The 27,314-nt window shown below is 48.8% G+C and overlaps 1 protein-coding gene across 1 annotated transcript in view; it reads left to right on the top strand.

Moving 5' to 3' along the window:
* The first annotated feature begins 212 nt into the window (after positions 1 to 212).
* The window catches only part of LOC126063281 (heparan sulfate glucosamine 3-O-sulfotransferase 3B1), a 51,212-nt gene continuing 24,110 nt past the window's right edge, over positions 213 to 27,314 (top strand). Inside the window, exon 1 of the mRNA XM_049861556.1 lies at positions 213 to 1,186. Coding sequence (XP_049717513.1) covers positions 633 to 1,186 — 554 coding nt within the window. The 5' untranslated portion in view covers positions 213 to 632. The remainder of the gene's footprint in view (positions 1,187 to 27,314) is intronic.

Here is a 27,314-nt window from a genome sequence, read left to right as displayed (position 1 = left end):
TCACCGATCGCTCTCCACCGCCCCAAACCCTTTCCACACCCCCATGTCCCGCGAGCCGATTGGTTGCTGCGCCCTCGGCGAAGTGCCCGTGTGTGCAAGGAGCTCGGGGTTTCTGGTAGGTGGAGCGAGCCGTCACTCCGGAAAGCCGGGCCCGCCCACCTCACCTCGGCCCGGGGCTCCCGTCCTGCGCAGTTCTTCTCTGCAGCCTCCGCGGGCGAGTGCCGGGGCTGCTCTCCAGGCTCAGGGCTCAGGACTGCGAGGAGGCAGCCCCGCTGAGCAGCCGTGCGCACCGTCTGGCGCGGCCAGGGCGCGGGGGAACAACCTTCTCCTGGCCCATAGCGGGGCGTCGCGCCCCAGCCGCAGCCCCTCGGCCAGCAGTTGCCGCCGCCCGACTTTCCGTTCCAGTTGCGGCTCCTCCCCGGGCAACATGTCAAGAGCTGCAGCCGCTACAGCTGCCGCCGCCACCTGGGGAAGAGCAGCAGCAGCCGCAGCGGTGGCTGCGGACGCGCAGGGGCAATAAGCCGAGGCGCCGGGGCAGCCGGCGGGCCAGGGAGTCCTCTCCACGCTCACCGCTCCGGCGGGCCCCGCGCCATGTGCTGAGCCATGCCCCTCGCCGCGCCCGCGGGCAGCGCATGGGGCAGCGCCTGAGCGGCGGCCGGTCCTGCCTCGATGTCCCCGGCAGGCTCCTGCCGCAGCCGCCGCCGCCACCACCGCCGGTGAGGAGGAAGCTCGCGCTGCTCTTCGCCATGCTCTGCGTCTGGCTCTACATGTTCCTGTACTCCTGCGCCGGCTCGTGCGCCGCCGCTCCGGGGCTGCTGCTGCTCGGCTCGGGGTCCCGTGCCGCCCACGCCCCGCCGGCCCTTACCGCGGCTCCTGACCCGACGCCCCCCAGGCTGTCGTTCAGGGCGCCGCCTGCCACCCCGCTGGGTGTGGGCAAGGAGGCGGCCGAGGACGCCGCGAGCCTGGAGGAGCAGAGTCCCGAGACGTCAGACTCCCCGAGTCCCATCTCCAGCTTTTTCAGCGGGTCCGGGAGCAAGCAGCTGCCGCAGGCCATCATCATCGGCGTGAAGAAGGGCGGCACGCGGGCGCTGCTGGAGTTCCTGCGTGTGCACCCCGACGTGCGCGCCGTGGGCGCCGAGCCCCACTTCTTCGACCGCAGCTACGACAAGGGCCTCGCCTGGTACCGGTGAGTTTCCCCGCGCGGGACAGGGACGCCAGCAGCGATCGGCACGGCTCAGCCCTTTCCTCACTCCATAGAGGAGGGAGACGTGGCATGTGTTGGAGAAGTGGCAGGGGCACAGTTTCGGGCCACCGGAGGCGGGGAGGAGAAGCGGAGAATCCGCCCCGGCGCGGCCCGGGTGAACCGGGTCTGCTCTTCCCGCAACCCCTAGAACTTCTCGCGGGGCGCTGGCGCCTCAGTGGCCCACCAAGCCCTAGAATTAATCAGGCCACCTCGCCGCATTGAAGCGGGGCAGCGACTGAGACCGAGGTCAGGGAAGCGACTCTATAATCGTGGCCATGTTCCACATGAGTCAATCCGGTGTTGCTTTTATTTTATTTTCTCTCTGCGGGCCCGGGGCGTTGGGAAGATTGTGCTGCGCCCTGCCGGTCCCGTCTGAGTCCTAGACCAACTTTTAGAACAGCTTCTGCTCCCCACAGGGGCACGGGGGCGGGAAGGACGGCGTCCTGCCGAGACCGCTGAGAGTATTTTAACTTTTTTGTGACTGTCCTCGGTGTTGCCGGAACCCGAAGGTAGGTAGGACGCGCTTCGTTTACGAGCTGCTTGGGCTCTGGAGGTTGAGCAGGGCGGACGGCCTGGCGCCTCCGCCTGGCAGCGCGCGGCGCGTGGAGCGGTGCTGGTCCCTGTCGGGCAGAGGAACGCACTGCAGCCGCCAGGAGCTGAGCGCAGCGTGGAAGGCTTCTCAGCTCCCGGGACGCGGTCCGCGCCTCTGCGCCTCTCGGGCCTGGGTGCTGGGAGAGCGTAGGCAAGGGCGCGTGCCCCCGCGGGTCCTTTTGCTCGTAGCAGCGCAAAGAATATATGGGGTCCACTGATTGAGAAATGCAGGCTTCCCCGGGTCGCGGCTTCCGTAAACTATTCTCGCGTGGGGTCGAAGGCACGGTTCCAAAGGGACAGCGTAATCACGACCCCAGCCCACAGCCTCCTGCAGCTGCTTACTGGTCTTTGGGGCGAACTGTCGGGGTGACCCTCGGCCTCAACGCCTCTCCAGGCCCAGTTAGCCCAAAGAGGATGGAAACTTTGGAAAACAAAAGCAGAGAAGCTAACCGAACCCCAGTCCCTGCCCCACCCACCCTTTGGAGAAGGGGAGAGAACGGAGGCTAAAAGGGGACAAACGTTGAGTATGTGAGCCTGACCGAGCGAATGAAAACCGCGCCCTTCCCAGCCTCGCCCTCTCTCCTCCCCTTTGTTTTTAATGTCTTTTTATTACTGTCAGGAGTTGCCCAGCCTCGAGGTTTAGCCTGGCGTGACAGTTACCCTTCCACCGTTCCACCGGAGGTTAAGCGTGAGGCATCTGGAGTGTGATGCCCGGGTTCAAGTCCGGGCTCTGGCCCCTCGCTGGGCCCATGGAGTCTCAGTGCCCGCATGTATGCGGTGGACACAGGCGGGAGGAGTAAACGCGCTGGTGCCGGTCAGGTGCCGGGCACATGGGGGCCCCCTTGCTTTGTTACTGTAATGATTGTGTTGTTGCCCTTTTTCCTTCTCCCCCACCCCACCTCACCCCCACCCCCCCGGGATGATGATTCGGGGACGGGGATGGCAGGCTGGAACTAGCGCCCTTCCGTGTAGAACCCGCCAGGGCCCGAGGCACCGGGATTTTCTGATATCAGACACACTTGGGTTGGGAGGAACTGGCAGGAAAATAACCGAACCCTTAACATCAGGAGGTTCTAAAAGCTCCTGGGGCGGGCTGCGGAAATCCCCACAGTAAGATTCATGCAATCTCTTCGGCGGCTGGCCTCCACCTGCCACGGTTCTTTTGCTTGGCTAAAAAATGCCGAATAAAGGCCGAAGTCGCCCGGGGAACCCTCGCTGCGAGCCTGCCGCGGAGAGCGCAGTCTGGGAGTCACGGGAGGGAAGGTCTCCCGGCCGCTGGGCTGGGAACCGCTGGGCTTGACCCGACTGCGGGGGACGGGAGGTTCATATCCCACCCCCCCCAGACAGCTCCCCAAACTGAGGGGCAGGACTGCCAGGGCGGAAAGCACAGGGGCTGCGGCGGTGACCCCACGCGGCGTGCTGCAGACGCGGCAACTTGACCCAAACGCGGCTTTTCCCCGCTGCCCCAGCGGGGTCGGGCGTGGCTGCAGGGGAAGTGAATGTTGTTAAGGGAAAAAAGAATTTTTTTTTTTTAAAAAATAGCATCTGCTTAATTCACATTTCAAAAAATTAGTTTAAAATATTCTGATGTCTGGGCGCAAGTGTGGACTTGACAGTTACTTCGGAGGCGGCCCTTTGAACTGCACACAGATCGCACCCAGAGGAGGCCTCTGGCCCAGAGCGCGACCGCACCGGCTGGGTCCGCCCCGCCAGCTCCCGGCGCCCGCCGGGCCAAGCCCTGCTGCCCTCCAGAGGTGCGCGCGGTGGTACCCAGCTCCGTCCGTGCAAAGGGAAGCCGCGTGGGGAAGAGTATAATCCTTAACCAGACAGAGTTGCAGTTCAGAGACGTCGTTAAACAAGCCTGTAAAACTAGGAAATAGGAGAGATGGAAGACATTTCGGACAAAAACCCGAGGAACAGCGTTGAAATCTGTGAGATCGAGGCCTGGGTGTGTCTGTGGGAATCCCAGGGCTGAAATCTTTAATGGGTAGAAGCTGTTGAGAAACAGTCCTGTTGGTGGCCTAACCAGTGGCCCCGGATAGGCGGATTTGCATGAAGCCTCGGAACTGAATTGTACTTCCTTCCACTGGGCATAAGGAGACACCACCAGCCTGAACAGGAGGGATCTTGGTGGATGGAGCCCGCCACCGGCCAGAGACTGGGGGCTTTTCTGCCCCCTTAACCCGCTGCAGAAAAACATACTACTGGTATGCGCTGTCAGTCTGCCCTGGAACCCGAGTTTTTTAGTTTGAGATTAATACTCTTCTGGGCTTACTTTTTCAGTTCGCATCCAGCTTGTTCGAATCAGGCCTCCCCAGTTTAGCAGGTGCTGATGAGGACCCCACAGAGTGTGCAGTGGGACGTGGGTGGAACTGGCCTTACCTCTGTTCCTGGCCTGTTTGAGAAACTTGGGGCTGTGGTCTAGGAGAGCGTCAAAGAAGGGAAGGCCCAGAAAGCACTGACCACAGACATTTAGGCTCTGAATATTGGTTTAAACTTTGAATGGCGTATATTTAAATATATACATGTTCTTTAGTAAGTTTCTCTTTTTGTCTTGTTTAGATAGTGGTATGTTCAGTAACATGTTTTCATGAATTTTAATGACCTCAGTTTGGGAATCAAGTTAGCCACATCTTTTCTGATGATGATTCTTTTGTATACAGAAACGTGTGTTAGACATCAGCAGAACTTTCTCTTCCCCTCTGGCTCCGGTTTTGGTTGTACAAAATTATCTGACTCTTCAATGCTGTGACCACACTAAATGAAGTGTACTGAGTGTGTGTGTGGTTTAATGACGATGGTAGCTGCAAGTGTTTTCCCTGTGTTCTAGTCACTGTTTCAAGTTTTACAGGATTAACAGATTTAATACTCATTACAACCCTGTGAAGTAGGTACTTTAAACAGGCACAGAGAGGTTAAGTAACTTGTCCAAGTGTCACAGCTAGGAGGTGATGAGCTACTTTACTGACCCAGGCAGCTCTGCTCCTGCTCCTCCTCCATTAAGTGACCAGAATGTGATGTTAGCCACCTATGAGGAGTTCAGAACTGGGTTTGTTTTAAGAGTGTGACAGTTTTCTGCAGCCCTCAATATCCATTGCTCACTTTGTCATTCACTTTAAAAGGATATCAACTCCAGAACAGGCTACTGAATCCAAAGTTGGTTTATAAGTAGAGTGAGGATAATTACATCATTGTGGCAGTTTAATTTCCCTGCACCAGACAGCTAGAATCAAAGGAGTTATTAAAATGACAAAAAAAAAAAAAAAAATCCCTCAAGTATAAAGGCTGAGAAAATATGGTGAGGATCCCTACTGAGAATTTATTCTCTTCCACTTGCCCTCTTAAGGGTGAGAGATGTGGGAAGAGATGACAGGGTTAAGTGACATGTTTCAGAACTTCTTGGAATGAATTTATTCACTTAAAAACCACAGTGCTCAAGTCAAAACTGAATACTCGCACTTAACAGGAAGACATTTATAACTAACACTTGCAAGAGATTTCTTAGAATTAGATTCTTAAACCCAGTAATGACAGAAATCACTCTCTTGAAAGCTAATAGCTGAAAATAGCAACTTTCCCTACATTTTTAATTTAACAAAGGAAAATAGGAAAAAACAATCTTTTCCTATTTTCCTCATCTGTTTCTAAAAACCTGGTGGCAAAGACTATTTGTGTCTTCACTGAGGGAAATTTAAGATAAAGTCTGATTGGGGATAGTTCTTTCTGAAATAATTATATTCATTCCTGGAGTTTAAACCAAGTATGCAGCTCACTTCCAAGCTGCTAGGTGAAGATCAGAAATCTCCATTTATACGCAACAATTTGAAATACAAACCATCATGTTACAAAGCCGTCAAGATTTATTAGCAAGACAGTGTAGCATGTGTTGAACTCTGCTTTTAATTAGGCACCTAAATTAGGCCATAAAATGGTTGATTAATCTTTTACAAGTTGAGAGGAAAATATAACATAAATTAACCTAATCATAAGTGTTTTCCCAGATGCTCTGAGTTAATAAAATAGTCAATATTTAATAGCAACCTATTTGTTTTAGACAAATAAAATGCTGAAATGCATGAATTAAATTACACCTATTATCTATCAAATGATAATTATTGAACAAGTCTTTAAAAATTAGGTTGCAGCCCATGTCTTCAAAGTGTACTTATCAAAACAAGAATACTACAATTAGGAATTAAATGCTGACTAAACTAGATTTTGCTTTTTTTTTTTTTAAATGGAATTTGTTGAAAATTTATAACGGAATATAGACTAATATTTATAAAAGGAATTTTTCAGCTAAAAGTTATATTATTTGAAATTTTAAAAGTCACCGGTTCCAGTTTCTGTTTTGCTCATTAGGTGTTTTATTTTGGTTTGAAAAAATTTTTTTTGATATTTTGAAAAACCGGTATATCACAGAACCTCATTCCAAACATGTATGCTAATTTACCTTTTTGTTTGAAACACATTGTGGGACATAAGGTTTTCTGATCATAGAAGACCACCCTTTGAATAACAAAAATTATCTAGAATTAAAAATGCACTCAGAATTAAAAAAAAAAAAAAAAAAAAACCCTCAAAATCACCAGTCAGATAGTGTTTTGAATCTGGGAGGTGGCATTAATTTAAAGCTTCAGAACTGAAATACGTGACGAAAACTGCTCGCTGACTGCTTTCTATGTCAAACAAGAACACTTTCTATTTTCACTCTATGAACATGGAAATTAAGTTGATTGACAGAAACTCAAAATATCCACTCTAAAGGCAGAGAATGATGAGCATTTCTTTTGCTGTGAATGGAGTTAGTTTCCCAATGGGGTGCTGCTTCCCATTTAACAGCCCATGACTTCGGACAGTGAGGGAGATGTCCGTCCTCGCCGGCGGCAGAGTCAGGAATCCCAGCAAACCGAGTGCCCCAAGCATGTGGCATATTTTCAAGGGTAATGAATACAACATGCTGCCTACCTCAAATGAAAACATTTACCATGACCGAAAAGAAATGAGATACTGATATCTGTTGTAAGTACTTGTAAGTAGAGCATGGAACTTTTTTTTCATATTTAAAATACTACCTTCTTAGAACTTTCCTATTCCTCCGAAACTATAACAAACCCAAATAAAACTGGTGTCAGTGCGTGTGGATTTTTATTTCTGATTTTTCGTGCCGAGAGGTAAAGTGTAGGAGAAGGTGTAGGATGGGAGGAGCAATTACCATCTTGACAACATGATAATAAGTAATTTTCATTGCAGCCAAGAGGCTTTGTGTTAAAATACTGCTAATGCTGATAAAACCCACCATTAATTTTCTTTGCACATAGATAAGAGTATTAATTTACTTTTTATTGTAGCTATCTTAAATTCTTACTGTAAATACACATTTCTTTGACTTGAAAAATATCTTAAAAGTAGCCTAAGTTATTGGGACATTAAAAAAATGTACTCATTGAGTGTAATGTGTTTAAATGGCAAAGCTGTACTGCAGGTTTTGCCTCTCAAATAGGGCTATTTAAAAAATTAAAAAAAATATATGAGTGCCTGTGGAAGTGGAGCTGATTAAAGAGTACAGTTAGAGAGAAATTTATATGTGCTCCCTATGTTTAAAAAGAAATTATATATACACACAGACATACAACTATATGTATGTTTATTCTCGGAGTAAAGTATTTTTCTTCTACCTAGGACAAATATGTAAGAATAAGATGACTGGTTGCACATCAAGCTGAGTATCTCAGCCCAGCCTAGACCATTTGTAAAGGAGCCCTGCGGGTGCAGGGGTTCGGTGCTGGGCTGCTCACCCGAAGGTCGAAGGTTCCAGCCCAGCGGCTACTCCACAGCAGTCTGCTCTCGGAAAGATTTACAGCCTCGGAAGCCCTGTGGGGCAGCTGGGGTCTTATAGGGTCACCGTTTCTTGCCAAGGGTCAGTACTGTTAAACACCTTTGACTGAGCGATTCCGTGTGCGCTCACCAGGCAACCCGGGGTGGGATTCTTTCGGAATCCACTTCGCCCACCACTTCGCCCCACACCACTTGACGCGGCGACCCTTGCTCGGAAGCCCATGAAATGCTGAAGGGTAGTTCTGGGCGACAAGGGAGTGAGGAGACACCGGGAAGAGAAGTGAGGAGCAGCAGACCCACCGTGCACGCTCCTGACTGACTGACTCCGGGGGAGGAAAGGCCCCCACGGCAGGTCCGGGGACAGAAGTGTCCCACATGGCCCCAGACAGGACCCCGACGTGCCCCGCGTCTGCTCCTTCCTAGCGGCTAGGGGGGCGCTCGCGTAGGTGGCCCGGTTCTGGGAGGGGGGCCGAAGGCGCTGCCAGTCGCAGAGAAAATGGCTCCGAGGCGGGCGGGCAGCGGGGATCAGTCAGCGCGGCCCTCGTGCCGCCTGGGACCCTGCATCTGGTCCGAGGACCGCTGAGCCCTGGAGACAGATGGCCAGGCTTCCTCGGGCCGGGGGCGGGGCCGGGGTGGGAGGGCGGGGCCGGGGTGGGAGGGCGGGGCAGGGCTGGGCGGGGCCGGGGGCGGGGCGGCCTCTGCCGGCGGCACCTACCACGTGACGAGCCCGCGCCGGGTGCTCAGGCCTCACCTGTTGCGCTGAGCTGGGCCGCCAGGCGCGCGCTTGCGGTGGGCGAGGCCGGCGGGTCCCGCCCCGGTGCTGATTGGCCTGAGCGACGGCCAGCCCACCAGTGGCGTGCCGCCTCGCGTCCCGCCCCCGCCTGGCTGGCCCGGCTGGCCCCGCCCCTTGGGCCCGACTGTGTGGTGCTGCGTTGATTTGGAGCCGGGTTGGCTTCCAGAGCGGAATGCACCAGCGGATCCGCCCTGCTCCTTCCTGCCTTTCCTCGCTCCCCTGGTCCTGCCTTGTCTGCAGCCCTCTGCCCCGCTGTTGCGGGGAGCAGGGGAGACGCAGTCGGACGGGCGCGTCCGGAGCCCCGGGCCCTGAGGTGTGGGCTTCCCCTGGGAAGGGAGTGGTTCACCTAAGTCCGTTTCCAGTTCACGGCCCCTTTTCTCTTTGGGGGAAAGAGTCCCCAGCTCACCCACTTCTGTGTTGTTGTTGCCAGGTGCCCTCTCGTCGGTCCGACTCATAGCGACCCCATGCACAACAGAAGGAAACACTGCCCGGTCCTGCACCATCCTTACAATGGTTGTTATGCTTGAGCTCATTGTTGCAGCCACCATGTCAATCCACCTTGTTGAGGGTCTTCCTCTTTTCCACTGACCCTGTGCTTTGCCAAGCATGATGTCCTTCTCCAGGGACTGATCCCTCCTGACAACATGTCCGAAGTATGTAGGACGCAGTCTCGCCATCCTTGCTTCTAAGGAGCATTCTGGTTGTACTTCTTCTAGGACAGATTTGTTTGTTCTTTTGGCAGTCCAAGCTATATTCAATATTCTTCGCCAACACCACAATTCAAAGGCATCAAGCCTTCTTCGGTCTTCCTTATTCGTTGTCCAGCTTTCACATGCATATGATGTGATTGAAAATACCATGGCCTGGGTCAGGAGCACCTTAGTCTTCAGGGTGACATCTTTGCTCTTCAACACTTTGAAGAGGTCCTTTGCAGCAGATTTACCCAATGCAATGTGTCTTTTGATTTCTTGACTGCTGCTTCCATGGCTGTTGATTGTGGATCCAAGTAAAATGAAATCCTTGACAACTTCAATCTTTTCTCCGTTTATCATGATGTTGCTCATTGGTCCAGTTGTGAGGATTTTTGTTTTCTTTCTGTTGAAGTGTAATCCATACTGAAGGCTGTGGTCTTTGATCTTCATTAGTAAGTGCTTCAAGTCCTCTTCACTTTCAGCAAACAAGGTTGTGTCATCTGCATAATGCAGGTTGTTAATGAGTCTTCCTCCAATCCTGATGCCCCGTTCTTCTTCATATAGTCCAGCTTATCGTATTATTTGTTCAGCATACAGATTAAATAGGTATGGTGAAAGAATACAACCCTGAGACACACCTTTCCTGACTTTAAACCAATCAGTATCCCCTTGTTCTGTCCAAACAACTGCCTCTCGGCCTATGTAAAGGTTTCTCATGAGCACAATTAAGTGTTCTGGAATTCCCACTTGTCGCAGTGTTATCCATAGTTTGTTATGATCCACACAGTCGAATGCCTTTGCATAGTCAATAAAACACAGGTAAACATCCTTCTGGTATTCTCTGCTTTCAGCCAGGATCCATCTGACATCAGCAGTGATATCCCTGGTTCCACGTCCTCTTCTGAAACCAGCCTGAATTTCTGGCAGTTCCCTGTCGATATACTGCTGCAGCCGCTTTTGAATGATCTTCAGCAAAATTTTGCTTGCATGTGATATTAATGATATTGTTCTATAATTTCCATATTCAGTTGGATCTCACCTTTCTTGGGAATAGGTACAAATACAGATCTCTTCCAGTCAGTTGGCCAGGAAGCTGTCTTCCGTATTTCTTGGAATAGACGAGTGAGCACCTCCAGCGCTGCATCTGTTTGTTGAAACATCTCAATTGCTATGCCATCAATTCCTGGAGCCTTGTTTTTCGCCAATGCCTTCAGAGCAGCTTGGACATCTTCCTTCAGTACCATCGGTTCCTGATCATATGCCACCTCTTGAAATGGTTGAATATCGACTAATTCTTTTTGGTATAATGACTCTGTGTATTCCTTCCATCTTCTTTTGATGCTTCCTGCGTCGTTTGATATTTTCCCCATGGAATCCTTCACTATTGCAACTCGAGGCTTGAATTTTTTCTTCAGTTCTTTCAGCTTGAGAAATGCTGAGCATATTCTTCCCTTTTGGTTTTCCATCTCCAGCTCTTTGCACATGTCATCGTAATACTGTCTTCTCAAGAGGCCCTTTGAAATCTTCAGTTCTCTTACTTCATCAATTATTCCTTTTGTTTTAGCTGCTCGACACTCAAGAGCAAGTTTCAGAGTCTCCTCTGACATCCATCTTGGTCTTTTCTTTCTTTCCTGTCTTTTCAGTGACCTCTTGCTTTCTTCATGGATGATGTCCTTGATGTCATTCCACAACTCATCTGGTCTGCTATCAGTAGTGTTCAATGCATCAAATCTGTTCTTCAGATGGTCTCTAAATTCAGGTGGGATATACTCAAGGTCATATTTTGGCTCTCGTGGACTTACTTTGATTTTCTTCTGTTTCAGCTTGAACTTGAATATGAGCAATTGATGGTCTGTTCCACAGTTGGCCCCTGACCTTGTTCTGACTGATGATATTGAGCTTTTCCATTGTCTCTTTCCACAGATGTAGTCAATTTGATTTCTGTGTGTTCCATCTGGCGAGGTCCATGTGTATAGTCGCCGTTTATGTTGGTGAAAGAAGGTATTTGCAATGAAGAAGTCGTTGGTCTTGCAAAATTCTATCCTTCGAATTCTGGCACTGTGTCTGTCAGTTTGTTGTACTGCGGGGGCTTGTGTGTTGCTGTGATCCTGGAAGCTATGCCACCGGTATTCAGATACCAGCAGAGTCACCCATGGAGGACAGATTTCAGCTGAGCTTCCAGACTAAGACAGACTAGGAAGAAGGACCCAGCAGTCTACTTCTGAAAAGCATTAGCCAGTGAAAACCTTACAAATAGCAGCAGAACGTTTTCTGATATAGTGCCGGCAGATGAGCTCCCCAGGTTGGAAGACACTCAAAAGATGACTGGGGAAGAGCTGCCTCCTCAAGGTAGAGTCGACCTTAATGACATGGATGGAGTAAAGCTTTCGGGACCTTCATTTGCTGATGTGGCATGACTCAAAATGAGAAGAAACAGCTGCAAACATCCATTAATAATCGGAACCTGGAATCTAGGAAAATTGGAAATCGTCAAAAATGAAATGGAACGCTCTAAACATCGATATCCTAGGCGTTAGTGAACTGAAATGGACTGGTATTGGCCATTTTGAATCAGACAATCATATAGTCTACTATGCTGGGAATGACAACTTGAAGAGGAATGGTGTTGCATTCATCCTCAAAAAGAACGTTTCAAGATCTATCCTGAAGTACAATGCTGTCAGTGATAGGATAATATCCTTACGCCTACAAGGAAGACCAGTTAATACGACTATTATTCAAATTTACGCACCAACCACTAGGGCCAAAGATGAAGAACTAGAAGATTTTTATCAGCTGCTGCAGTCTGAAATTGATTGAACATGCAATCAAGAGGTATTGATAATTACTGGCTATTGGAATGTGAAAGTTGGAAACAAAGAAGAAGGATTAGTGTTAGGAAAATATGGCCTTGGTGATAGAAACAATGCCGGAGATCGAATGATACAATATTGCAAGACCCACTTCTATAGTGGGTGTCTAAAAGGCCATTCTGCCAATCCAGCGGAAAGTAAAAGTAGCTCTGCTTCTGCAACAGGGCCAGTTAAATGACAGATGGAGAGACCAAGTTGGAAAGGTTTAGAAAAAGAGGGAAAGGAAAAGGCAAACTTTGAAGTCCCTTTCTGATCCCTGAGTCTCCTCTGGTGACCCGCCCCCTCCCCAGCACCTGCCCCCACCCCAGGCATCTGCCCCCCCAGCACCTGCCCTTCCGGCACCTGCCCCCCCACGGGGACCTGCCCCCTCCCCAGCACCTGTCCCCTCCCAGGCACCTGCCCCCTTCCAGGCACCTGGCCCCCCCACACCTGCCTTCCCCCGCACCTGCCCCCGGCACCTGCCCCACAGGCACCTGCCTCCCCCAGCAGCTAGCTGCCCAGGCCCCTGCCCGCCCCCACCCCGCAGTCCTGCAGACGCCCCCTCCTGGAGCAAGGGATCGGGCCACCGTGGACCACCTCTGGGCTGCCTAGTCCGCTCCGCCTGAGGGTGGGTGGGAGGGATATGGTGGGGGCCAACAGGCTTACTCCTAGGGCTGTAAAAGGTACAGTTACAGCCTGCAAAAGCTTCTCCCACCTCTCAGGGTGGGCTTTGTGCCGGACCGGAGAATTCTGTTGTGGAGTTGATGAAACAAGCTTTTCTTCCTGGAGTTTTTTTTTTTTTTTTTTGCTGAGGTGCAGGAAGAGTGGTATTACAAGGGGAGCAAGCTGACATAGGGCGCTGCTTGTGGCTGCAGGAGATGCTGAAGAAATGCAGGATTTGGTCTGTACCTCCGTTAATGTGCAGGTTCCAGGGAAAGGACCCTGGGACAGACAATTAGAGGGTGCTCCTGGTGCCTCCCCCCAGCTCCATGGCCTCCCACTCCCCTCCTCCTCCTCCTGGCTGGAAACTCCTCCTGCCGGGTCGCAGCCCTTCCTCTTGATGTTCTGTGGGGCTGGTCCTTGTGCCCTCCTGTTGGGCTGTTCCAGCTTCTCCGGGCACTTAGGATTTTTAGTCTGCCAGTTACACAAGGAGCATGTTAAACAGCCTGTCCCCAGCCAGAGCTTTGACAGAAGCCCCAGTAGGTGAGCGGGTTGTGGGAGCAAGGGGGGAACAGAGACAGAGGACTTTAGAGAACCCCATCACTCTTCATCGACTTGAAATACTTAATGGAAGAGGTAAAAGCCTTTTTTATAGTTAATGAGTGATACATTCTTATAATTCATGTTTCTCTATATACATATATGTTTCATTCATCTAACAGATTTTCTGAGCACTTGGAGTCCCTGGGTGCTGCAAACGGTTCATGAGCTCAGCTGCTAATGGAAAGGTTGGAGGTTCGTGTTCACCCAGAGGCCTGGCTATCTGCTTCTGAAAAATAGGCCATTGAAAGCCCTATGGAACACAGTTCTGCACCAACACACATTGCGTTGCCATGAGTCTCAGTCAACTTGATGGCAACTTTTTTTTTTTTTTTTAACTTTTATTAAGTGTAGCACAAGCCACGGAGAAAGTATACAAGACACGAACTTGACCTTGAAGGGTCTGCGTTAGTCTGTGGACTAAACTCTGCAGGCTCAAAGAGGTATCAAAGCAATGTAGGCACTAGTTTTTTGGTTTTTAAAAAATCATTAGTCCAACTGAATCACTAATAAATTTAAAACCTATTTTAAGAACAAGAGAAGTATGAGATAAAATAGTGAAGTATTAAGAAAATTTATTTCATAGTTTACTTTCCAGGAGCTTTCCAAAGAAAGCTAAGAAGGTAGGAAAGGGAAGGGAACATAGGTTACTGTGTGATGCAGTAGGAAAAAGGGTCAGCCTTGGTGAGTGAGCGCTCGCAACATGTGGCCAGCGGGCTAGGCACCTCGTTCATCTTAACAGTGATCCTTCCTTTGTGGTTTCCCTCAGTTTGCAGAGTAGGAAATGGCACCTCACGGAGGTCACCCAAGGGCATACAGCTGTATGTGTAGGTAGCTCAGCCTCTTGAGCCCAAAGAAGAAGGGAACACCTCCCTGAAGTTCCTTCAAACTCCTCAATTTGGAGGTTCTATAACCCAAACCAAACCCGTTGCCGTCGAATCGATTCCGACTCATAGTGACCCTATAGGACAGAGTAGAACTCCCCCATAGAGTTTCCAAGGAGCACCTGGTGGATTCGAACAACCAACCTTTTGGTTAGCAGCTGTAGCACTTAACCATTACGCCACCAGGGTTTCCTGGAAGTTCTATATATAGTGGAAATTTGATAGGCTGCTTGTTCTTGACTAGTCTAAGCCATCCCCAAAGACACACATTTCCATGTAAAAGTGTCCTGATTTTATGGCTTCTGCTCTTTATCTGCTCCTGTACTTACGTTCTTTTTCACTCTCCACGTTCCCTCCTCAGCCCCATTTCTGTTGCTTCATCATCTGCATTGATGGTGTCAGTCCTCATCCATGTCACCCATGTACCAACTAGTCATTGTTGCCTCATCTCTTTTGCCCTGCTCCAGCTATGAGATCTGAAAGTTCGATTCCCCTTCTCTGACTGAAGCTTCCTTCCATTCCCAGGTTATCAACCCATCTTTCCCCTGCCACCCATTCCTTTGAGCTGCCTGCCAGTGTGGTGCCACTCAGATTCTTAGTTCTCAGGGTCCAACTGAAACCTTCCCACTCATACCCTGTAGCCCTCTGCCTCCCTGTGCATCACCTGGCGCCCTAAACACCTTTGCCCCATCCATGGAGACACCTGTTTTGTCCTGTCCCCAGCAGCTCTGCAAGAGATAGTCTTACCATAAAGCAGTCTGGTTCACCCTGTGTTTGTGCCCTTGACCGAGAACTTGGCCCTTCCTCTGTGCAGCTTGCCAGCCCTGCTAGTCACTACCCCTTACCCATGCCAAGACCTCTGTGCACTGGCCTTTCTGGATGGTGTCCTCTCCCAGTTACCATACCTCTCAACGGGAGAAGCTCTGGAGAGATCACGGCATTTGTATGAATGTTGTTTGTTGCTGCCGGTCACTGCTGATTCAGGCCCTGACTCAGGGTGACCCTGTGTACAACGGAACTAACCGCTACAGGACACCCTGAGAACCATTGTGAGTTGGATTCTTGTGACTCATAGGGTTCTTGGAAGAAGAGTTCACTTTCAGAAGTCGATTTTCAGGCCTTTCTTCTAGTCCATTTTAGTCTAGAAGCTCCACTGAAACTCAGCATCATAGCCCTGTGCATGCCTCCACTGACAGATGGGAGCAGGCCGCACATGAGGTGCACTGGGCAGGGATGGAGCCCGGGTCTCCCACGGGGAAGGTGAGAATCCCACCACTGTTCCCTTCTACACAGCCTTCACGTGTTTTATACCTTTCCTAAGATTCCCCCCATTTCTAAGGAAGAGTTGTGTTCTCCCTTCTCCGAAGCTTCTTTCCTCCTTTCTACCCACATCTTGTGCCCCAGAAAGTCTTTATCAGCTCACTGATCAAATCTGTCACCAAGGACTGCAGCCTTGCTCCTCCTTCACATTTGGTGACAAGTTTACTCTGTCATGAATAAGCTTTCTCTGTCCCAGCTCCTCCTTCTAGGGTCCGTCATGGTTTTAATTCCATTCTTGGCCCTGGCACCCTGGTGCTCAGCACCACCTGAACGCCCAGGACCTGCATCCACCCTTCTCCCCAGACTCTTCTTTCTGAGCTACCAGGCATTTGGAACACTTTTGTGTGTCCTCTGTCCCTGTCACTGTTGATTCTGCCCATCATCATTTCTCCCCTTTTTAAAACTCTTGTTGTGTTTGTCCCTCATTAAAGGAGTAGGACCCATCACCATGGGTGTTTAACACGTACATAAACAAAGAAGGGAAAATAAAATCATGTGTAATCTTAACACCAATGGGTTACAGAAATAAAACTTGGAAAGCTTTGGCTTATGGATAAAAAAAGAAAAAAAAAAAACAGTTGCTATGGAGCCGACTCTAACTCATGGCACCCCACGTGTGTCGGAGCAGAACTGTGCTCCCTAGGGTTTTCAGTGGCTGACTTTTTGGAAGTAGGTTTCCAGGCCTTTTGAGGCACCTCTGGGTAGACTCGAACTTCCAGCCTTCTGGTTAACAGCCAAGTGTGTTAACTACTGCACCACCCAGGGCTTCATGTGGTTGTGTGCCGTGGAGTTGATTCCGACTCAGAGCAACCCTGTAGGATGGAGTAGAGCTGCCCCATAAGGTTTTCGAGGCTGTCACTTTACAGAAGCAGACTGCCACATCTTTTCCTTTGGAGCCGCTGGTGGGTTCATAGCACCAACCTTTAGGGTAGCAGTCAAGTACTTAACCACTGTGCCACCTGGGCTCCTAGGGACTTCATAACCCAAAACCCGTTGCGTCGCTTCAGTTCCAACTCATAGCGACCCTATAGGACAGAGTGGAACTGCCCCATAGGGTTTCCAAGGAGCCGCTGGTGGATTCCAACTGTTGATCTTTTTTGGTTAGCAGCTGAGCTCTTAACCACTGCGCCACCAGGAATCCAGGGACTTCACAGTACCTCTGAAATCATTAGCATCTATTTCCTTTCCATGTCGTTACATATTCTGCTCCTATGTTGTGTTCGTTGACTTCATTGTATCCCATTGCCTACAGAGGTGGTAATTTGTTTAATCTCTCCCCTATTTGGGAGCATTTGTATTGTCAGCAGTTGTAACCTGTTAAAAAATAGTGCTGTGTTTTATTCGGAGTAGCATTTAAAAAGCGTAAATGCTGGGTAAGGGGGTATGTGCAATGAGAAAGTTTTGGACAGAGAATTTCACCGGCCCTCAGAGCTGTGCAAACGTACATTCTCAATAGTAGACAGCATTTTTATTGTTTTATCTTTGTCAGCTTGTATCTTGTGGTTAATTTCATTTTTATTTCTTTAGCCTTTGTTGAGGTCCCTGGTTGGTGCAAACGGTTGGCACTCGACTGTTGGAGCTGGTAGCTGTGGAGTCGATTCTGAAGAGCAGAACTGCTCCCTAGGGTTTTCAAGACTATTCTTTACAGAAGCTTATTGCCAGGCCTGTCTGCCGAGGCGCCGCTGGGTGGGTTCGAACGGCCAGCTTTTAGGCCAGCAGTTGGACCAGACAAACCTAAAAAGTTTGGCTGTTCGAACCCGCCCAGAAGTGTCACGGAATAAAGTCCTGGTGACCTGCTTCCATGAAGGCTACAGCCGAGAAAATCCTGTGGGGCAGTTCTACTCTGTGACACGTGGGGTCGCCGTGCGTCAGAATCGACTGGAAAGCAAAGGTTTTTGTTTTTGTTTTTTTGTCTTCCATTGTGGTTGGACTTGTATTCATACGCTTGTTGCCCGTTTGTGTTTTCTTGTGAATTGCCGTTTTCATTCTTGGCGTTCTTTGTCTTCTTGATTTGTAAGGGTGCTTTATATATTCAGGGTGCTAGCCTTTCATCATGTCAGCTACACATATTATTTCCTAGTTTTCGTTCACCGTTTTTATTTTATGGGTTGTCAGTTCATAACTTTTCCACGGGAAAGAATGTGATTTTCTGTCTAGTGTTCTTTTCGCTTGAAGCTTTTATCTTTTCTGTCCTGCTTAAAAAAACCTTCCTATTAGAAAAAACAAAAACAAACAAAAAAAAGTCCTATTAGAGTATGTAACTATTCAAATCTATATTCTTCTAGTTACTTTTGTTTTTTACACTTTCAAATCTACCTCTATACTTGGACTTTCTTTGGTTTTGCAGTGTTTTCTTTTATGAAGTCTGGGATTACTGTTTCTCTTCTATATGTTTTGGTTTCTCACCACCGAGGCCCATTCACGTCTCGGATATCTCCTCTCTGTCTTCGATTCCTGTCAGCTCTTGTCATATCTTCACCTTTCTCTGTAGCCTAGGGTTGTTTCCTGATTTTATTTCTATATCACTGCTTCAGCTTCTGTGCCAGCGGTGGGTTTTTCCTTGACACCCATTGTTATCACATCTGTCTTTGCTTTCGTCTCACTCAGCCTCTTGTTTTTTCTTCACGGTCTCTCATGGCTTTCTCTTTCTCTTACTTGAGGGAGAGTTTTTTGTTTTGCTTTATTTTTGTACTTTATTTCTTTAGCCGTTTTTAAAAATAATTTATTTTTTGTTGTTGTTGAGAATATGTACAGTAGAACATACACCAATTCAACACTTTCTACAACTCAGTGACGTTGGTTACATTCTTCAAGTTGTGCAACCATTCTCACACTCCTTTTCCTAGTTGTTCCTCCCCCATTAATATAAACTCACTGCCCCCAAGCTTTCTGTCTAATCCCTGGAGTTGCTATTGTCAATGTGATTCCATATACGTAGTTCTTAAAAAGCGCAGCGCTCAAGGCATTCTTTACTAGTTAAGCTAAACTACTGTTCGGATTTAAGAAGACTTCAGGGGATATTTTTGGTTTAAGATTTAAAGATTATCTGAGGGCAATAGTTTTGGGGTTTCATCCAGCCTCCATGACTCCAGAAAGTCTGGATTCTGTGAGAATTTAAAATTCTGTTCTGCATTTTCTCCTTTTTGATCAGGATTCATTCTTCTATAGGACCTTTGATCAAAGCATCTTTGAACAGTTTTTTTAACATTTGATTATTTTTAGAGGAATGATCATTGAATTTTCCAAATGCTCTTTTTTTTGCCCTGTATTACCTTTTCCTCCTGGTCCTTGTGCATGTGTCCATGTGCATACAGACATGTTTTCTTATTTGCCCACAACTGAGATGTGTTGCCAGTAGACACCTCCTCTTGGTTCTGATCCCTCTCTCTCTCTGTCTGTGGCTTTCTCCGCAGACCTGCTTCCTTGCCAGACAGGAGGCTGAAGTGTAAGTCTCAGTCCATTCCTCCTGTTCTAGCAGCAGACTTTTACCCAGAGTGCTTTTACTTCTTACGGGTGACATTTCCCCTGACCCCCCTGCACCTGGCTGTGTAGTCAGACTGAGAGAGCAGGTAAAATCCCAGATTCCAAGAGGCCCAGCTGCTCTCCATGAGCTGCTGTCCCTGATTGTGAGAACCCTCTCTCTGAATCCAGCCTGGTACTTCCAGTCTCACATTTCAGCCCCCTGTCCCTGCTCCACTCAGCTTCCTGCCCATGTCTTTTCCAGAAGTGGTCCCCTCTAGATGTTAAAAATGGAAGGCGAGCAAGAGGGAAGCAAACATCTTCCTGGCCATCTCACAGCCTCTGAGGTTAAGGACTGGTAGTCCAATTTTCTGGTTGGAATAGGCTCCAGGTTATAAATTACTGGTTGCCGTCGAGTTAATTCCAATTCATGGTGACCGCATGTGTGTCAGAGTAGAACCGTGCTCCACAGGGTTTTTAATGGCTAATGTTTCAGAATTAGGTCACCAGCCCTTTCTTCTTCGGCTCGTCTTGGTAGACTCTAACTGACAACCTTTCAGTCGGCCTCGGAGCACATTAACCATTGCAGCACGTTGACCATTTCAGCACTCAGGGACTCCAGATCACAAGCTAGCATTCCACAGACATATTTTATTTGGTCCATGGTTTTGTTTTTGTTTCTCATTATGGAAAAATTTATACAGATGTAAAAATTGACAGAATGAAATTGTCAACTTCCAAGTATTCATCATCTGTCTTCACAGGTTGACACAGCCAGCCTATACACTTGTCGTTTCCTGCTCTCCTATGTTATTTGAAGGAAATCCCAGCTTATGGCTTTGTAGTCGCATTTTAATTCACGGACCTATAGGAAAGTGTACCTCCTGATGGATTTTCCCGAAGGGAACACACATGTCTAACAAGTGCCAAGATTAACAAGCAGCAGTTCAAGGACCCCAGAAGTCCCCTGGTGCCCCCTTCCCATCACTAATCCCACCCAAAGGATAACCGTTATCCCACCTTTTAGCACCATACATTAATTTTGCCTATCTTTGAACTTAATATACATACAGTCATGTAGTGAATATTCATAGGGTTTTAGAAACATGTCGGTTCATTGCCAGTATTTACAAACTGAGAGATTTCACATGCAAATCCCGGTTTTCTGTTTCTTTTATAAAAGATAGGATGGTACTGCCTTTCTCATGGCAACCACAGCACTTGGCTGGCTCTGGAGAGCAGCTGCACCCTGGAGTGGGGTGCGTCCTCTCCCTTTGCCATCCTCCCCACTCTCCCTGCTGTCTCAAGCCCGCCAGCTCCTGTCATTTGTTCCCTCCCGAGTCCTGGGTAGGGTCAGTGCCAGACAGTGGGGGGAGCTACAAGGCATTTTCCCAGGTTTGCACTATTTCAGGACTGAGTTTCCTCAGTACACTTCATCACAGAGGTTCTTGCCAGATTTTGGCATCGGCTTTCCTGTCTGACTTGGTTTTCATTTTACATCTTTGCAGAGATCCTGAGACAGGCTGTTTGGAAGTTAGCTAGCTGGATGCCATTTAAAATCAAACTCCACTAAAAAAAAAAAAAAAACAAACAACCCACTGCTACGAGTCGATTCTGACTCTTAGTGACCCTATAGGACAGAGTAGAACTGCCCCACAGGGTTTCCAAGGCTGTAAATCTTTTTGCAGAAGTAGACTGCCACATCTTTGTCCCACAGAGCGGCTGTTGAGTTCGAACTGCTAACCATTTGGTTAGCAGCCAAGCTCTTTAACCACTGTGCCACCAGGGCTCCTGAATCATAAAATCACCATCATAAAATCATTTTTAGTGATGTATTTCTCCTATTTTTTTATTTTTCTAGTTCCTTAACTAGTAACTGGCTCTTCTTCCATCTGGCCTCCTGACTGGCAACCGGTGATCAGCCCTTTGCTGTTAACACCTCGTGACGTTGAGCAAGTCACTCCATCTCCCTGCAGATCAGCGTTCCCACGTGTACAGTAGAGAACAGGCCCACCCATTCTCCTTAGTTGATGCTGCACAAATGCTGCTGTGGGACCACGTTTGTTTCTAGTCCATTGTGGGCCACTACATGGTCCTATTGTGCAAGACTCATGCAATGTGCTTCCTGCCACACAATATGCAACACCCATGCTGGTCTGTACTCTGTCCAGTGTGTCCACTGACCATGACCTAGGATGCTGTGACGAAGTCAAATGAATTATTAAGTTAGCTATTTAAAAACAAACAAATAAACAACCAACCAATTGCTGTCAAGTCGGTTCCAACTCATGGCGACCCATGCGTGTCAGTAGAACTGTCCTCCATGGGGTTTTCAATGGCTGTGATCTTTCAGACACCAATCCTTTTTTCCAGGCACCTCTGAGTGTATTTGAACCACCAACCTTTCAGTCAGTTGCTGAGTGCTTAACTGTTTGTGTCCCCAGGGGCTCCATAGGTTACTTATTGTTGTTAGTTGGCTTCGAGTTGATTTTGACTCATGGCAACCCCATGTGGGTAGAGTAGAACTGCTCCATTGGGTTTTCAAGGCTGGGACCTTTTGGAAGCTTATTGCCAGGCTTCTCTTCTGAGGCTGTGCGTGGGCTGGCTATTCTCTTGAGGAACAGTTTGTAGGGAGTTCACAGGCCATGTTTTGAGAGTTTTGTTGTAACTAACTACAGGGTTATTTTTACTAAAAAAAAAATGAATTTCTGCCAAAACGCTGCACAGAAATTTTATAGACAGTCAGAGAGGTTGGTGTAACCCCGTCTGACGGTGTCACCCAGTGCGGTCTGTACCCCCCACCCTCCCGAGTGACGCCACTGCCTGGCGCTCCCCAGCTGAGCCAGAGCGATGGCCACCTGGCCTCCTCTCCTTCTCCCCTGCCTCCTTTGCCTCCCCCTGCCTGCCCAGGGGCCTCTCCCTGCCAGAGGCCAGAGGAATGAGACGGGGAGAGCTGGGGCAACAAGAACCTGCCTGGGCAGAACTGGTTAAGGACAGGAGGGAACCGTGTTTGATTCCCAGCCAAGGCTTCTTTGAGACCAGACGCCCGAGAGGTGGCAGGGAGGAGACGTGTGGACTCTGCAGGGAGAGTGAGGAAGCATGCCCCGTCCATCCTCACGGAGTGCTCGACACCAGCAGGAACAAATGCTTATTCTGGGGACTGTAGCTCATCTTAGAAAACTATTCTTGGCCTTGAAATACCAAATTATTCATTTTCCTCAAAAATAAAACCAAACCTGTTGCTGTCGACTTGATCCTGGGTCATGATGACCCCGTGTGTCACAGGGTAGAACTGCTCCATAGGGATTTATTGGCTGTAATCTTTATGGAAGCAGATTGCAGGCCTTTCTTCTGAGGCACCATTCATGGGGTGGGTCGTAGGTTAGTAGTTAAGTGCAAACCATTTGTGCCACCAGGTACCTCTTCTCAAAAATACGTGAAAAGAGTTCGAATGCGCAACCCTTTTAAAGTCTGTGAATGTCTTTGGGTTGCAAAGCACAGCTATCTTGAAAAACTGTCTTTGGCCTTTAGGATGAAGGCCTTTCCCTTAAGGCACATTCTGACCAATCCGTCTCTGAGCCAGGTGGCTTTTCCAGCCTCCTGCCTCTTTCTCCTCCAATCTCCACCACCCCCTCGGCTCTGCCCAACCCACAGTGATCTAACAAGCCTCTCAAGCCCTTTTTTCACATGTTGCTGCCCCTGCCCTAAGAGCTTTTATCAGCTTTCTGGGACAGTGAGTCAGCGAACTCCTATCTATGCTTCAAAGCCTAGCTCAGTGGTGACCTCTCCTCTGCTCCCACAGCATTTCTCACTTGGTTCTGGATTATCTGTCACCACAGCCACTCGGCCAAGTCAGTGAGCTCCTTGAGGACTCTGCCAAAGGTTTAACCATCTTATTTCCCAAGCGCCTCGCACACTGGAGGTGCTCAATAGCTGTTTGGTAGATGAAATCATGAATTAACACATGCCTGCAAGCATGACAGATACCACATTATTCCATCAGCTGTGCCATCTAGATGCTTCCGGCATAAATTGGTAATAAGGCTGCCTCGTTATTGCTTGATTTTCACAAGGCCCCATAGAAAGAGAAGGTGGGTATTAAATATCCCTTTAAGAGACCGGTAACTTTATAGGGAGGGAAGTGTGATAAGAATAAAAAGTTCGTCAAGTACACACCTGCGAGGATCACAGTCTGGCGTAAACCTCACCAGCAGACACAGGAGACGCCCCTGCCAACCAACCGCTCCTCCTCAGGCAGGGCTCAGGGTGGAGGCCAAGATGCCAGCTCAAACAGGTGTTAGGATTTTGCCCAATATCAGGAGTCTAGCTATGGTAAGTGTATCAGCAGATAGTAAGGTCATTCCAGCCCGTTTAGAGTGACTGGGGTGGGGGGACCCAGAATCTCCCATAACATACGTTTCATTAAAACAGGTAAATCAATCCCCCATCTCCTTCTGTTAAAAGGTTCCAGTCGCCTCCTTTCCCCATGACACCTAATCTGAAAGTTTCCTTTGTTTCCGGTGCTGTGTGACCCCAGGCCCCAAAAGGGAACATGTATTGTGAAGTGATTGGCTTTGTCTCCAGCTCAAGGCTGCCAATGTTTACATGTGGTACTCGAGTTATTTTGCGAAGATCTCGACATTACGTCCGTGGTGGACAATTGCCTGGGTGCGATGATAAAACACACACAGACCACAAGAGCCATGCTGTGCCAGGCAGAGTGGAAAAACACTTCACTTTTTCCAGCACCATCAAACGTTTTGCTCCATAAACACCAGACAGTCCATGCTCCTACCTTTGAAAACAGACCTAAGCTTCTTGGAGGAAAGCTGAACCTACAATTAGCCTGCTTACGGAATGACAGCAAGTGGAGGCCTACTGCAGCAGCTCGAAGCAAGACCTGACTTGAAACTCTCATCGCAAGCCTTTCCCCAGCCTTAGCCTCAGCAACCCTCTGCCCAGGGCCCGGGTTTACTCAACTCCACTTCTCCTTCTTCAGTCCTTTTTGCAGCAGACATCTCAGGGGAGGAAAAGGGGTGCGGACATCTTAAGTCTGAGATGGTGTCACAAGTGAGAGACGTGTGGAGTCTGCAACGCAAGCAAAGGAAGGGCTGGCCTGTGCCAAGGGGTAAAGGTGAACAGGGAAGAGTACAGGATTAGGGGCCAAACTCTTAAAACCATAAGAACCTTTGGGGGTCTCCTATGCTAACACGCCCCAGATTGACATACAGATGAACACCAAAAAAAACCCAAAAGCCTACTGTCTTTGTGTCGATTCTGATTCATGGTAACCCCATGGGTTACAGAGTAGGACTGCCTCATAGAGTTTCCTGGCTGTAATCTTTACAGAGCCAGATCACCAGGGTTTTCTCCTGCAGAGCTGCTCAGCCGTTTGCACCACCCAGGGACCTAAATGAACATCACCCTTGGGATTAGTAGGTGTTGAAAAGAGGATTCAGCACCCAGCACTACCCAGAACATGCACCCAATGTTAGGTTAAACAAAATTAAACAGACTAAAGCACTTCTCCGGGCATTCAATATGATCCCACAAAACCATTTTTCCTGCTCATCACCTATTAATCTTTCCAGAGTTGCCTATTTGCTTACACATATGAGTATAGCGGAAACCCTGGTGGTGTAGTGGTTAAGTGCTATGGCTGCTAACCAAAAGGTCAGCAGTTCGAATCCACCAGGCGCTCCTTGGAAACTCTATGGGGCAGTTCTACTCTGTCCTGTAGGGTTGCCATGAGTCGAAATCGACTCGACAGCAGTTGGTTTGGTTTTTTGGGTTTATGAGTATAGCTACAAGGCTAAATGTCTATGCTTATTTACTTTGTGAACCTTCTGAAGCGCTCTGCTCAGAGCTGTCATTATCACCCAATTACAGCCATGCTTAGGGTCACGTGGTTTTTTTTTCTGCACACACTACAAGCACATGCTATTGTTTTCGTTGCTGCCTGTGTTCTTATAATCTCTGATTTTGTCAAATTTTCTGGTGTTTTAGCTACAATATTGTGGTAATAAGCGTGGTGGGGGGGGTGACACCATGAGTTACTGCACTGGGTGACACCAACCCTAGTGACGCCACCAGGGCCAAGGTGGAACTTGCCCTCACGTCTCAGAATCCTGAGCAGGTATAGAGAAGCTGTGTGTGGGGTTTCAGATTGCTGGCACCCACAAAGTAATTTAGTTCTATTCCCATCCTCCACTGTGGAAGAACTCGATTAAATCTGGGAAACTTCCATATTGGCGTAAAAAAAGTGATTGTAGTTATTGATCAGGTCTGGCTTAGAATTGCACTTCCCTGATCCCCAGTCTGTCTCTGGAGGAGACAGGCAAGAGGCTGAGAGATGGGTCCAGGAGCACTTCCAGGGGCTCCTGGCCTAGGGGCTACAAACGTGAGTGGGCGTCCCCGTGGCCCAGCCCAGTCTCTGTGCCATCTGTCTCCTTTGGTGGAATTCTCCGTCCTTCACGGTTAGTTTTAAGGCTATTTTTTCATCCAGTCCCAGATGGAAACAGAAGCACAGAACAGGCTTGTGGCTGGTGTGTTCTGTAAAGGAGCGTTTGCCGGGACCAGTCCCAGCTGGAAACAGAAGCACAGAACAGGCTTGTGGCTGGAGTGTTCTGTAAAGGAGCATTTGCCGGGAGCAGATGTGCCAGCTTCCTCAGGACTGAGCTTTGCCTCATTTTGAGGACTTTGATTAAAGCCACCTCATCTTCCCCAGATGGTGTCTTTTTGGGATGTCACTTTGGGGATGGGAAGTGAGAGAGTGCTGTTTGTGGTTGATCTGTCCCAGATGTGGCACATGGGCTATAGGTCCCAGAAGCCTGAGCGTCAAGGGGACAGCAGCAGACAGCTGCAGTCTGGGCTGTAGGTAAAGACACCCTCCAAGTGACTGCACCACTCGAGTTTAGTGGCGACCTTGGGTCCTAACATTGGCGCCACTCATGTTTAACACGTGACCTCCATCAAGAATTTTCCAGCTGCTGGTTGTTTGTCAGTTACATTCTAATTTGGGCTCTGTGCTGCTTCATCTCAATTATACCAGCCCCGTGCATCCTTCTTCCAGATGAAGCCCACATTAGGGAAGTCCCAGGGGACTGTATCCACTTGAAAACCAGCAGTGGGGACCGTGAAGAGGGCGGGAATCAAGCTGGTCTCAGTGAGCTCTGGGCTTCTCTGTATTTGAATGTCTACTCCTTTTAGTTTTGCTCCTTATAGTTGCATGTTGATTTATCAACTTATTGAGCATCTACTCTGGAGATTGAAAGATTGATTCATTTAATGAATATTATTTAGTGCCTGTCTTATTGCATTGGTGTTCAGTGGTAGAATTTTCACCTCCCACACAGGAGACCTGGGTTTGATTCTCAACCGACGCATCTCATGTGGAGCGGCCACCCCTCTGTCAGCGGAGGCTTGCATGTTGCCATGATGCTAGCAGGAAGAAAAACCTGGTGATCTACTTCCAAAAGTCAGCCAGTGAAAACCCTATGGATCCTAACAGGTCCACGGTTGATTCTGGGGATGGTGCAGGACTAGGCAGTGTTTCATTCCATCTTGTGTGGGGTCGAGGGCTGACCCTACAGTAGCTAATAACAACAACATTTCATTCACACTGTTCCTGCCCTTGGGTACCCTGCATTCTAGTAGGGGATGGACAGTAAACGAATAAACAAGTAAACGAATAGAAATATGATACCACCTAGTAATGAGAGCTGTGGAGAGAAAGAAACCTGAGCGAGGAGGTAGACAGTATGGACAAGAGGGTGATGGGAGAAGAGGGCTACTTTAAAGAGGGGGTCAGTGAGGCCTTTTGAAAGAGGCCCGAGTGAAGAGAAGGGATGTCTGGGGCCCAGGGGCAGGGCAGTGCCACAGAGTGAAGAGAACCAGGGCGTGGCTAAGGGACGAGGCAGAGAGGAGCCTCTCCTGAGGATGGGGCCTCTTCCTAGTGTGGAGGGGTGCCTGTGGGGCGCTCTGGGGATGGGAGGGACGGCCGACTTTATGGCAAGACATTGACTGTAGAGGGGGGACTGGAAGCAGGGACATGAGATGGCTAAATACAGTGTGACATGATCCACACAAGCAGAAACATGTGTAAGGTGTAGAAACGTTGCAGAGGAGTGATTTTAATCTGGGTAGGTGGAGGAGGACCTTCAGCCGGAAGGCTTCAGAGAAGATGTGACGTCTGAGCAATGTTTTGATGAATGAATAGGAGATCACCTGCAGAAAAAAGTCCAGGAGGTTTACATGAAAAAGCATCGTGGGCGCAGGGGATGAGCAGCAGAGGAAAAGCCTGGAGACATGAAGGACGAGGTGGGACAGCATCAGGGGATTGATGTCTTCTGTGGAGGCCTTAACGTAATGACTTCACAGGGT

Source organism: Elephas maximus, chromosome 19 (genome assembly GCF_024166365.1).
Source record: "Elephas maximus indicus isolate mEleMax1 chromosome 19, mEleMax1 primary haplotype, whole genome shotgun sequence".
Taxonomy (NCBI): domain Eukaryota; kingdom Metazoa; phylum Chordata; class Mammalia; order Proboscidea; family Elephantidae; genus Elephas; species Elephas maximus.
Note: the sequence above shows the minus strand (reverse complement) of the source record. Positions and strands in the feature narration are given on the sequence as shown.